This window comes from Amblyomma americanum, chromosome 7 (genome assembly GCF_052857255.1).
Source record: "Amblyomma americanum isolate KBUSLIRL-KWMA chromosome 7, ASM5285725v1, whole genome shotgun sequence".
Classification (NCBI taxonomy): Eukaryota; Metazoa; Arthropoda; class Arachnida; order Ixodida; family Ixodidae; genus Amblyomma; species Amblyomma americanum.
In genome coordinates, this window is record NC_135503.1 from 2,532,748 (window position 1) to 2,543,955 (window position 11,208).

The following is an 11,208-nucleotide window of genomic DNA, read 5'->3' on the forward strand; positions in this document are numbered from 1 at the left end:
ACAAATTGGCTCACGTAACCTGTGTGTACGGCCTCAACTAGAATTTTCGTCTCCGGTGTGGTCACTTCTCCACAACTGCCTGGACATAAATCCCGAATCAGCACAAGACAGAGCTGTCAGTATTATCTCCGACAACAGTACCCGCCCATTTGGTGTATCTTAAACGAAAGAAGAAAATCTCACCCCGCCTTCAAAAAATCGACACTCAGTTTCGCTTCTGTGTTTGCTGCACAAGTATGTGTGTAACGATAGGCATTCGCCCTTGCTCCTTCGCACTCATATGCGCATCACTGGATGCTCGCATAATCAGGTCCCTTTTTCGCGCATCTTCGGACGCACAAGCACTTTGAATTCATCTGCACTTCCTCGCACCATATCGCTCTGGAAGGATCTTCCTGGTGCAGCTTCTGCTTCTTGCTCTGACCATGTGTTCAGCTTATATTGGTAGTAAAATATGCTATATATTATTTTTTACCATCTAGTCTTCCTTTTCGTATATATTCTTTTATATTTTGTATGAATCTGCATGTATTCTTCCCCGTAAGGACCATCCATATTTCCGTTAATTGTTACGAAAACTCTTATGATTTTGAAATTGTGCTGTGCCTAGTGTTTTTCCCCTTGTTTACTGACATTTACTTTTAAGGTAAACAAAGTGCCTTTGCGGACTGTAAGGTAACATAAATTAATAAATCAATAAAGTTGAAAATGACTTGAATGTTATACGCCAGGAGGAAAACTAGTAAGAAAACAGAAAAAAAAACGTGCAATTGTCACGCATCGTTGTGTAGTAATCATTAACTGAACCAGCACACAAACAAGCTTTTTAATTCCTTTATTAATCAGTGCGACTTCTGGGCTTCTATGTTGTCCCCAGCAACTTATCTCACGAAAAGGTTTCCTCTGCCCTTTCTAACAATCATCTTCATGAGCGCTGAGAGATGCTTGAGCTTCAAGAATCGAGAATAGAACGTCATCTCACTCTCTCCACGGTGATGGTGGTGCTGCAGGCCGGTTTACTCGACGTCAAGAACGTTTGCATGTAAAAGGCGACCTCCGCATGGTCACCGTTGCACGCCTGGTCTGATGTCTCTCGACTACAGCTCACGAAGAAGTCAATATCCACCTCTCTTGCGGATATGCGCATCCACTGAATATAATTTCAAAATTTAGCAGCAATGTTACGCATAGTTTCGGTCACGCTTTATTTCGGTACCTTATTAACGAACTCGTTGTGACAACGAGCGCTGGCCGACATACGCTTTCTACTGCCGCTATTACTACCAGCAGAGGAATCTTGTTATGGCCCACTTGTTTATTTGCTCCATAAGAGGGAATCTTGAGTGATGTCATGTTTACGTCATGCAGCCGACACGGCAATTGTTTACACTTCCTGGCACACCATCATTAAGACTGAGTACAGAATAAGTATACTTTATAAAAGATTTCCGAAAAATTTAGAAAGAGGCTGCGGCATCAGGCCCAGGAGAGTAGCAATAATGACGTAATGTACCGAACAAACAGGACTGCGCAAAACAATTAACGCACGATGGCACATCCCGCAACTCTTGATTATCAATCGAGTGCAGCACGTGCAATTTGGAGGGCGAGTTTTGGTCCAGAAGTTGCAGTTACTGAGCGTGTGAAGGAGATGTGTAGCTTCGAAAATGAAATGAATGTGAATAGAATGAGCTGGGATGGATGATGCCTTTTTGGTTCCTGAAAATGAAGAGAAGAAACCAAGTCATTACACTTTAGATATTGCCTCGCCATTCTTGGTTAGACCCTGCGCAAGTTATTAAACGACAGCCTGCAAAAGCAGTGTCATGATCACTTAAAATTATGTGCATTTTTCACGTGGGATATATGATTCAAGCAAAGAATATGATCTCCTTCTATTCATGGCATATTCGTTCTTAACAGGACTGACAACTGACAAAGGTATCCATTACGTTACGTTTAATGAAAAGATCAAGCTTTACTCTGATACAGTTACGTACGCTATCATTGGTCTGACGAAAATTTTTACGTTCACAACATGTGAACCGAGCGTTTCAGCGAAAGTGACTGCACGAGGCAGGAAGCTTGAACTCCGGCAGTCTGCGATGCTGGTACGTTCTGCACCCGTGTTCTGTGCAATATAAGCTCATGATACAGATGTGGATTAGCAAAATTGTATGCTGTGCTAGTTGGTATAGCATACCGTTTTCTGAAAGCGGAGGTAAAGAAGAAAGACAAGACAAGCGCGCTCGCAACTCGGTCTATTCAGAAATTTACTTATGTTTACGTGCAAGTAAGGTTTGTGGTTCCGGCACGTACTGTATTATCATATAGAACAATGTGCACACGTGGCATCATTCCTTTGGTCACATACTGGCAATGCATTTTCTTCTCTTGTTCCGCCTTTGGCGATTACATCGTGCCAGTCGATGCAGACTGCGACTGCACAGGCGGGCTGTTCACCGATTGAGTGGCGAGTAGCGAGCAGTTGCGAGTAGCGCTTGTCCCGTCCCGTTCTGTTAACCTCCATTTTTACCTGCGCTTTCAAAGTCATGATACCGAACCCCGGTGGTTGAAATTATTCCGGTATCCTTCCCTGCAACATATCTCATAACCCATTTGCATCTTTGGGACGCTAAAAAACGCATACTATTGCCATACCGCTCCGCGCTGAAATTATCATGCTATTGGTGAATCCGGTTACGTAACCACATACATGTCAGTATGCATGCACACCAAATTTCATTGACTTCATCTGATTTTTTTTCTCTTGAAGACCTTTAGTAGATTCCATCAGCGTTTATGCTATCTACAGTGCGCATGTAATGTAATTGAAATGAAATAAAATTCGAAGAGCTGCGCAGCCATCGCGTCGACGATTCGGAAAGCTTGAACGGACGAGGCGAGACAGCTTTCACAACAAGACATCGCGTATCAGCCTGTTTGCCTGTATACATGCATAAAAACGTGCAGGCGCACAATGCTGCATAAAAGTAATGCAACTGTGCTCAAAGCATTCTCCAAGGTCACGACCACACTGTTTGTAGAAAGAAAGATTGCGCTCTGCTGCGGCATATATTTCCGGTTTGTCACTCTTACTGGCATGCGAACCGACCACGCTCATGGTTTCCAGCATCCGGGGACATGAAACTATTGCAGCCAAAGAGCGACAGTTTGCTTTTAAAATGGTTTAGAGAGTTTATAATGCACTATTCACAGAATTAGGCACTGGCACCAAGCTTTTTAGCGGGAAAAAAAAACTCGTATCACTAAAAGGTAATCCCACGGCCACCTTAGCTCAGCTCTTATTCTTCTTAATCTCACTTTGTCCGATGTCAAATCAGTAACAGTTCTGAAAGCTCGTCATTGCTATGACTTCAATCTCCATGAGTGCTGGTTACTCTAATGATGAAATGTTCTGTCCTGATTATTCAGTGCAGTAATTCGCCTTCATTAAAATTTAAGAATTCAACAAATCAAACAAAGCCCCGTGCAAAATATGCAACTTACATTTCTTCTTGCGGCGAAGGTACAGTGCATTGTAGTCGATGGGGCCGAGGCCGTAGGCATAATTGAGTCCATAGTGCGGGAATGCGTGATCTAGGCCCACGCCGAAGGGGGCTACGCCATAGCCGAGGTCGGGCACACCATACGCTGGCACGTAGTCGAATGCCGGTCCGTACGCCCCGAAGGCGGGGGGACCATTTTCGCCAGGCACAGCCGGAACAGCTCCGTGCGTGGAGGCCAGACCAGGGGTGGCATGAACCGCAGTGGAACCCCCCGGTGCAGATGCGGAGTGTGCTGCGGCCACTGCAGGGGCGACATGGTACGTTTCAACATTCGACACTTTGGCGGTGGCAGCCTCTGGCGAAGAGACTACGAGCTGACCTGGGTGCACACCGGCCACGGCAGGACCAGACTCATGAACAGCTGCATTGGTGACAGCTGGTACAGCCGAATGGACGGCGGTCACGGCGGGGGCGGCTTCATGAACAGTGGAGGTGCTCACAGCTGGCAGAGCTGTGTGGACCGCCGACACAGCGGGTGCAGCACCTTCGTGCACAGCTGCAGTGGTGACAGCCGGGGCAGCCGCATGAACTGCGGCCACGCCAGGCGCGGCTTCGTGAACAGTGGTGGTCGTCACTGCCGGCGCTACAGAGTGCAAGGTGGCCGCAGCAGGGCCAGCGTCACGGACAGTGGCCGCGGCCGCAGATGTCTGGTAAGAGTCTACTTTGGTAACCTGAGCTAATGCCGGCGCCGCCTGGTAGGTGGCAACAGCCGGACCAGCGCTGACAATGTTCCCAGCTGGGGAGTCGTATACTGTTGTGATGGCGGGGCTAGCTCCTTGGTAACTGCTGGTGGCAACAGAGGGAGCCGTGTGTATGGACTGGTAAGCACTGGATGTAGCGGTCACAGCTGGAGTATCGTGAGCTGTGCCGACGCCTGGAGAAGTCTGGTAGGGGCCGAGTGCTGCGCCGACAGTGGATGCAGTGTGGACGGCAGTGACGGCTGGGTATGTGCTGGAAACAGCAGTAGAGTCGTGGCCGCTTTCAGCCTTCGTCTCCTTTATAACAGGCGGAGACGTTTGAACGGACGTCCCCACAGCACCATTCTGGTAAGCGTTCACAGCCGGAGAATTGGGGTAGGCGGGAAATACTGGTGCCGTCGAGTAAGCGGGTAGTCTACCGAGGGCGGGTGCGAAGCCAGCATAGGGGCCGGGTTGGTAGTAGTCGTCAATGCCAGTAACAGGCTGATAAACGCTTTGCGCAGGCAGTGTTTGGTAAGGGTCATACTTCGTCGCCTTTGAGGCCGATCCTGCACCACCATTGACCAGCGAATCCGGTTGGTAGTACGGGCCATAGGCCACTGTGGGCTGATAGAATGAGGGATATCCGGGTGCGGCCTGATACGGAGGGACGGCGGGCGCAGATTGATAGGACATAGATGTCCCCACCACCGGAGCCGCAGTCACCTTGGAAACGGCGGCTGCAGCACTCTCAACCGCTGTCACTCCTGGTGTGCTGTGGACCGTAGCTACAGCAGCTGGTGAAGCTTGGACGGTGTTCACAGCCGACACAGCGTTGACAGAAGGATGGACCGCAGTGACCGCTGGATCGGCGTGAATAACAGTACCGGTGGCTGATGACTGAACACCGCTCACTGCGGGAACAGCGCCTACGGAAGCGTGAGCGGCACCATAAGCAGCGGACAGTGCAGGCGGGCTGTGCACTGCAGTCGCAACAGGGTCCGTGTGAGTCACGGACAATGTCCCTTGAACGGCAGCGGCGTGCACATCGTTGTGCACACTTGTCACTGCATTCGGAGCCGCGTGGTCGGTGCTTCCGGCCGGAGAAGCGTCGACATGGACCGCAGTTTCGGTGGCTGTGTTGTGGTAATCAGCCCCGCAGGCGGCGCACGCCAGCGATAGTAGTACCAAGGCCGATATCTGCAGAAAAGAGACGTACAACATTTCAGCTCTTTGAACCCTGCACGTTTTTCTTCTCAAAGCTGCGTGGCCACATCGTAGATAATAAGCGGACATACTATGGCATACCGCACCCATTGTCGAACAATACTACTGAAGCGAAGACTTGAGACAAACTGTTACAGCTGCTCAAGCTGTGGCTGCACTGCAGAGAAATATTGCTTATGGTATGATCCTTCGGCCAGTAATTTAGATCAATATAAATGCCGAAGGTGAGAGCGGCGGTTATCATAGCATCATATGCAAAATCTCAACGTGACGCAGTTCGTTTAATTTTGCCGGTCTCTTGAGCTTTTCGTTTCTAGAACTTTTTTCATCAAAAAAGTGGTAGTCACACCACGGCTTGAGAATAAATGCTTTGGCGGCACCATAGCGTTAACATTTCGCCTTCCGTACTTACTCTCAGCATTTCGGATGGCGCTGAACCAGTCCACCAGGCTTACAGGCTGGCTGCGTGGCGACGGTGGGTTAAACCTTTATATAGTCCCTAAGCCATTTGGGCGAGGAGGTTTAACAGTCTGGGCGGTCTCCAGAGCGAGCGCTTCTCATCCTTGCGCCGGACTCATCTTCAGATCTACTTTGATTTCGTTACCTCGTTTTTCTTTCTGCGACGCGTGGAGGATCTTCACAAAAAAAAAGGAGGGGGGAAGGGGGGGGGGACATGAGAAGCGCGGAGCACTTGCCCGACCTTTCCCTTGCCGTCGAAGGCCGAGGGCACATATCTCTTGCAAAGAAAAGCGGGTAGAGCGTCGCAGTCCTCCTGGCCACTGGAAATAAGAAATTCAGCGCCGCACACGAGTTGAAATTTTTTTTCGCGCAGTTTTTTTTTTCCGGTTTCTAATTTTCGTTTCGACGTCTTTCCGCATCTTATTCTGCTGCTCTTCTCTCATTCCGAGCTTGGCTGCTGTCGCGCCTTTTCGTCCACGTTCCCTTGTCGTTGGCGATGCATCGCACGCCCGCCCCGTCTTCTGGCATCGACGAGTTCAGGGCAGAGAGAGGGAAGCGGCCGCGATAGCGTCTCTCCGTCGACTGCCTCTCGCTCTCAGTCGGCGCCACAGACTTGACTGGCGGGAAATGGCGGTGACGCGTCATCCTGGCGTGGCTGTTTTTGCGGTCTGCAGAGCCTCACGTTATGTCATCGAAATCAAAACACAAACTGATTAGGAACCGCAATCATGGCACGTGGCTCTTTGACGAATGCCGTAGAAAAAAAAAACAGTGCTTAGCAGAGCAGCGTCGTGGTGTTCCAGGTTGTATTACAAGGTTGGTAAGATTTTTCTTCTCCTTCGCATTCTTGTAATAGCTGGAATGTTGTACTTTGCTGTCTCGTCAAGGTCAGTTCGCCGCTGGTTTCTCCCAAGGCACCCGTATCAGTGGTACTAGGCTTCCGTTTAATTAGCCTGGTGATTGCGTGTCATCGCGCGTTATTCAATCAGAAGCCTCGTATTTCGTGTATTCTGCGAACCTTGAAGACATAGCAGCCTCATACTCTGCTGTAAACAGCCACACACTGCGGGGGATATCGGAGTGGCAGAACACATACGTGGATGAGGCCCGCGAGATGGCCAAGATGGCCCACTCCTTGCAACGCGTGAGATCGGCTATCGTAAACGCTGGGTTTTGATGTTACGATTGTTTCTAAATATTCTGTGACACTTCAGGTCGTCTACCAGATCTAGCTGGGACTCGTGGCGCCACTCTAAGAATTAACATCTGAAAAAATAACGACATGTTAAAGCAAAGGGTAGGGTTATCGCAATTGGTCAAGATATTTTGGTTCTTTTATCGCATGAAACAAAAACCCGTAGATCCAAAGCTCTCATTTGAGCTAGTTGGTTGTAGCTTGACATGGTTTGTCCTGTCTTGAGTGTGCTTGTCTTCGTCTTTTAGCGCCTGTACGCTTTTTGCGTAAACCATGTCAATCCAAAGCTCCTGTTGGAGATATGCGATAAATAAATCACACAAGGACAGCTTTTACAAACATCTTGGAATATGTTGCTGTCGTGTGGGGTGGGGCCTTTTACGCAATGCCAGGTTCATAAGTTGCTGCGCTGAATATCTGACGCAGTAATAAAAAAGTTGATCATGTGAGCAACAATTATTGCTAAATTTACAAGACGAAAGCATTGCGGGTATGTGGCAATTTCTGGTTGTAAAGCTACAAAATGTCCTCAGTATGACACAGTTGACATGACACAACGAGCATTTGAGCTATAGGCACTTTCGTTTGAATATCAAGACCTGTTAAAGTTTTAAGTGGCAATCGTCACAGGGCGAGAGAAAAAAAAAGCCGCCACCGTCTGGAAGACGTTGAAGTAACGAGCGTTATCTGTTTGGTTTACTAGATGAAGAAAGCGAAGAAGAACGCGCCGCTCGTGTCGAGAAACGGAATGCAATACCCTTTGAAACGGGGTGGAATGCCGCCGCGCTCGGCTACGCGTGCACGCAAGCCGCCTAGCGGAACGATCACCGCCTAGCGCCATATATCAGAGAAATTACGATGCACGTCTACCCATAGTCGAATTGCACCCCCTCAAGTTACGTACTAAACGGAATTTGCTTCGTTTGGGGGGTCAAGGTGGGCTTGGAATTCGGTTCGCGGTGCGATATGGTGACGCTTCAATTAGTAATTGCATGTATACAATGTTTACCTATTAATAATTGTGGTCTTATTTTTATACCACAACCCAAGGGTTTTATTTGCCTGCCAAATTTGGTATACAGCTCTCCTCGGATGGGTGCCCGTTGTTGTCAGAGTGTATATATATATGTATATATATATATATATATATATATATATATATATAGGAATGTATATATGTGCAGCGGTCCCGTAACGGGACAGTTTTCCTACCCGTTTCAGGACGTTTTTTTTTTTTTGTGAGGGGGGGAAAGATGAGAGCGCACAACCAATTCTAATGGCCGCCATCTTGGATTCGAGAAACCGAAACTATGCCGCCATTTCGTCCCCTGATGTCATACTCATATAGTTCCACCTCTACCCACCATATTGGATCGTGACATCATTATTGGCACGCGGCAGGTGGTTTTCTATAATGCTATTGTAGATGACGCCACAAGTCTCAATGTGAGATGCGCTGTTTTCTAGTTGCAGCCGCAGATGGCGCTTTGATCTCAGGGTGGTAGGAGACCTCACGAAATTTCGAAACGTGATGAGTAGTTCCTGCCACAGATGTCGCTGTGATCAAAGGTGTTAGCAGACCCCACGAAATATTGAATTGCGACGAGTAAGAGCTAACGCTCTTAAAAAGAAAGGCGCGTCACCATGCAGTTCGTTTCCACGGACGGGGGATTCTGCCGGTCAGCACGAGGTGGCGGTTTCGATGTCGGAAAGCGGCGTTCACGCGGCAGCAACTTGGCCTGGTAACCCACTGCGGCTTCCGTCGTCATAACTCAGTAGAAAGCCTTGCGGGGCTCACTCAACGCGGACATTAAGGCTATAGCACAGCATCGCCAAGCCTGCTACATATGCATTGCGAGACTGGAGTCGTTCTGATGAGCTCAGCTTGCAAATGGGAGGTGTTGAATTCAACTCTTGCGCGGCGCAAGAGACTACAAAATTTCACTGCCATATATTACTTTTGTCATCTGTAGCTCAGTTACCTCAATAATATACTCCGTTTCTCCCCTTTCCTTGAAATGTCTTCTAGAGTACCTGGCTGTTGTCGGCGCAGCGGGAAGACGTGGTCAACTAGGTGCAGGATATCGATCCAAGGCGATCCAAGCCTGAGGTTTGGGGAAGTCGCCCTTAGGTCCGAAAACAGGAAAAGTGACAGAGTGATATTAGTAGCCCACTCAAAAGGCCAGTAAGTCACGATATTTGGGAAAGCCCGGTGGTCAATAGCGAGTAACGGTTAGTAGACTTGACGAAATCGCAGACCGAACCCGAGCCTTGGGAAAGCACACGCAGATAGACCTTGTGGTAGCGTGAGGTGAGAGCTGCGGACAAAAAAACGAGGCTCGAAACGGTTGTAGCACGGAGGTAGGAGTTTCAAAGACCATGTCAGGGGGCGAACGCCGGTGGTGCGACGCCATTCGAAAACCGTGAAAGGGTTCACACTGCGTGCAAGTACCGCGGAGTAACAGCTGAAGCACCGAGCGGGTGGCGCGAAAACTCTGCCATCTTAGTACTGTTGGACAGTCGGGGTGGCAGAAACTGGCTTGGGGGAGAGGATCTCGGTCGAGCCCCTGTTAGGTTGCCCTGTCTCGGATGGACGGAGACCCAGGCAAACGTTGTGTGGGGTATGGAAGTGCGCCTGCAGGCCGAGAGCCGCACTATCGGTTGAAATTTGAGTGCTCGCCCTTTAGGGGGGCCTGGGAAGGCGCTCAAACAGATCAGAAATACGGAAAAAACACCGCTGTCCCCAATCCCTCCTAATTCCCATATCCCTACCCATGTTTCCCATATCCCATTCCCATTTCCCATCTCAACATGCTACTTCCTTGGAGAGATAAGGAGAGTCTCCCCGGGCCAGCTCTCAGGCTGTGGGTCGCTTTGGTAGCAATTCCCTTATTGATTTATTTCCACCTTCGGGTGGCAAAATCCCATTTGCCCAAGGGCCACATCTTTCATATTAATATTGGAATTATGCTCGCTGTAGCCTACATATGTGGTGCGGGACAGGCCTATTTTCTCTTAATTTTGTTGCCTCGATATTATGTTTCCCCCTGCCAACTTTACAAGGTTTTTCAGTCCTCCGCCGGCATGTGCATCAGCGAACGTTGTGAAATTGTAATAGCGCTGGGAAATGGCATCAAGATAAAGGTTGAGAGAAAGAGAAACGAATTTCATGCCTGAGTTCGAACTTAGTGAACCACTTTGCATTCTTTCGTGCTCCTTATCTAACACAAGGCCCGCTAGCCCATTATGCAGGTCCAAAACAAACAGATGAGACTGCTGCCCGAATGCATCCATCAAAGGCAACCCGATCTATAATGTGGGTTTTATGGCCCTCCCGGCTGCACTGTTAGGGCTCGAGGTTGCCTATTGAGGCACCCGATTGTGAAGATAGCAGTTCATACTTTTCCTCTCTTTTAAGCGTCGCCATTAAAAAGATCCGGTTTTTCCAGTGACCTTGAAGGGTCCGTCATCCGCATTTCACGCGTCTGTGAGTGTGGCATCCTTGACCCTCCAGCCGCTGTGTGTCCGCATTTGTCTCCGATGGTGTCGCTGCTATCTGTCGCCTTCTCAGAAAATGGCACTTCCGCCTTTCCCTCGCAGCAGACATCCGCGAAGAGAGGCTGAGATGCTTACTCAGATTCCGTGGCATCACCACTCGATCGCCTTTCATCTCTTCGTTCTTTCCTTCGCACATGGACGTATTTCTCCACACGCTGTCTGTGTCGAGGGATTAGTACCGTCTTCTCCACACAATTTAAAACTTCTATGACGTCTTATTCGAGCTTAGGACACACTCCGGAGTAATTATCCGTCCAGTCGACGACGCGCTAAATCTAAAAAGCCATTATCCGCGATAAACGAATGATCCAGCGTTTGCTCAAATGGATCTTCTGATGTTGATACGACACAGCGCATTTATACTGCCGTCATTATTACAGCGAGCGCTCTAACCTGGACGTTCAGAGCCTCGCAAAACCGTCTCTAGCATGTGTGGGCCTAGCGTGAGAGCTCCTCATCGTCGCATCTACCCAGCTCTGTTGTTGTTGTTAGCCTATCAAAAGATACCCAGCTCTACCCAGCT

The 11,208-nt window shown here is 49.0% G+C and overlaps 1 protein-coding gene across 2 annotated transcripts; it reads right to left on the reverse strand.

Moving 5' to 3' along the window:
* Positions 1-818: 818 nt before the first annotated feature.
* LOC144098262 (uncharacterized) lies at positions 819-5,995 on the reverse strand. Of its 2 annotated transcripts, XM_077630772.1 has the most exons (4): positions 5,886-5,995; positions 3,889-5,446; positions 3,511-3,810; positions 819-1,719 (listed from the first exon to the last, which is right to left on the reverse strand). In XM_077630772.1, coding segments are annotated over exons 1-4 (1,869 nt in total). In that variant the 5' UTR covers positions 5,895-5,995; the 3' UTR covers positions 819-1,717. The 2 variants fall into 2 exon arrangements, with proteins under 2 accessions (XP_077486898.1, XP_077486897.1); XM_077630771.1 differs by having other exon boundaries at positions 3,511-5,446.
* Positions 5,996-11,208: the final 5,213 nt, after the last annotated feature.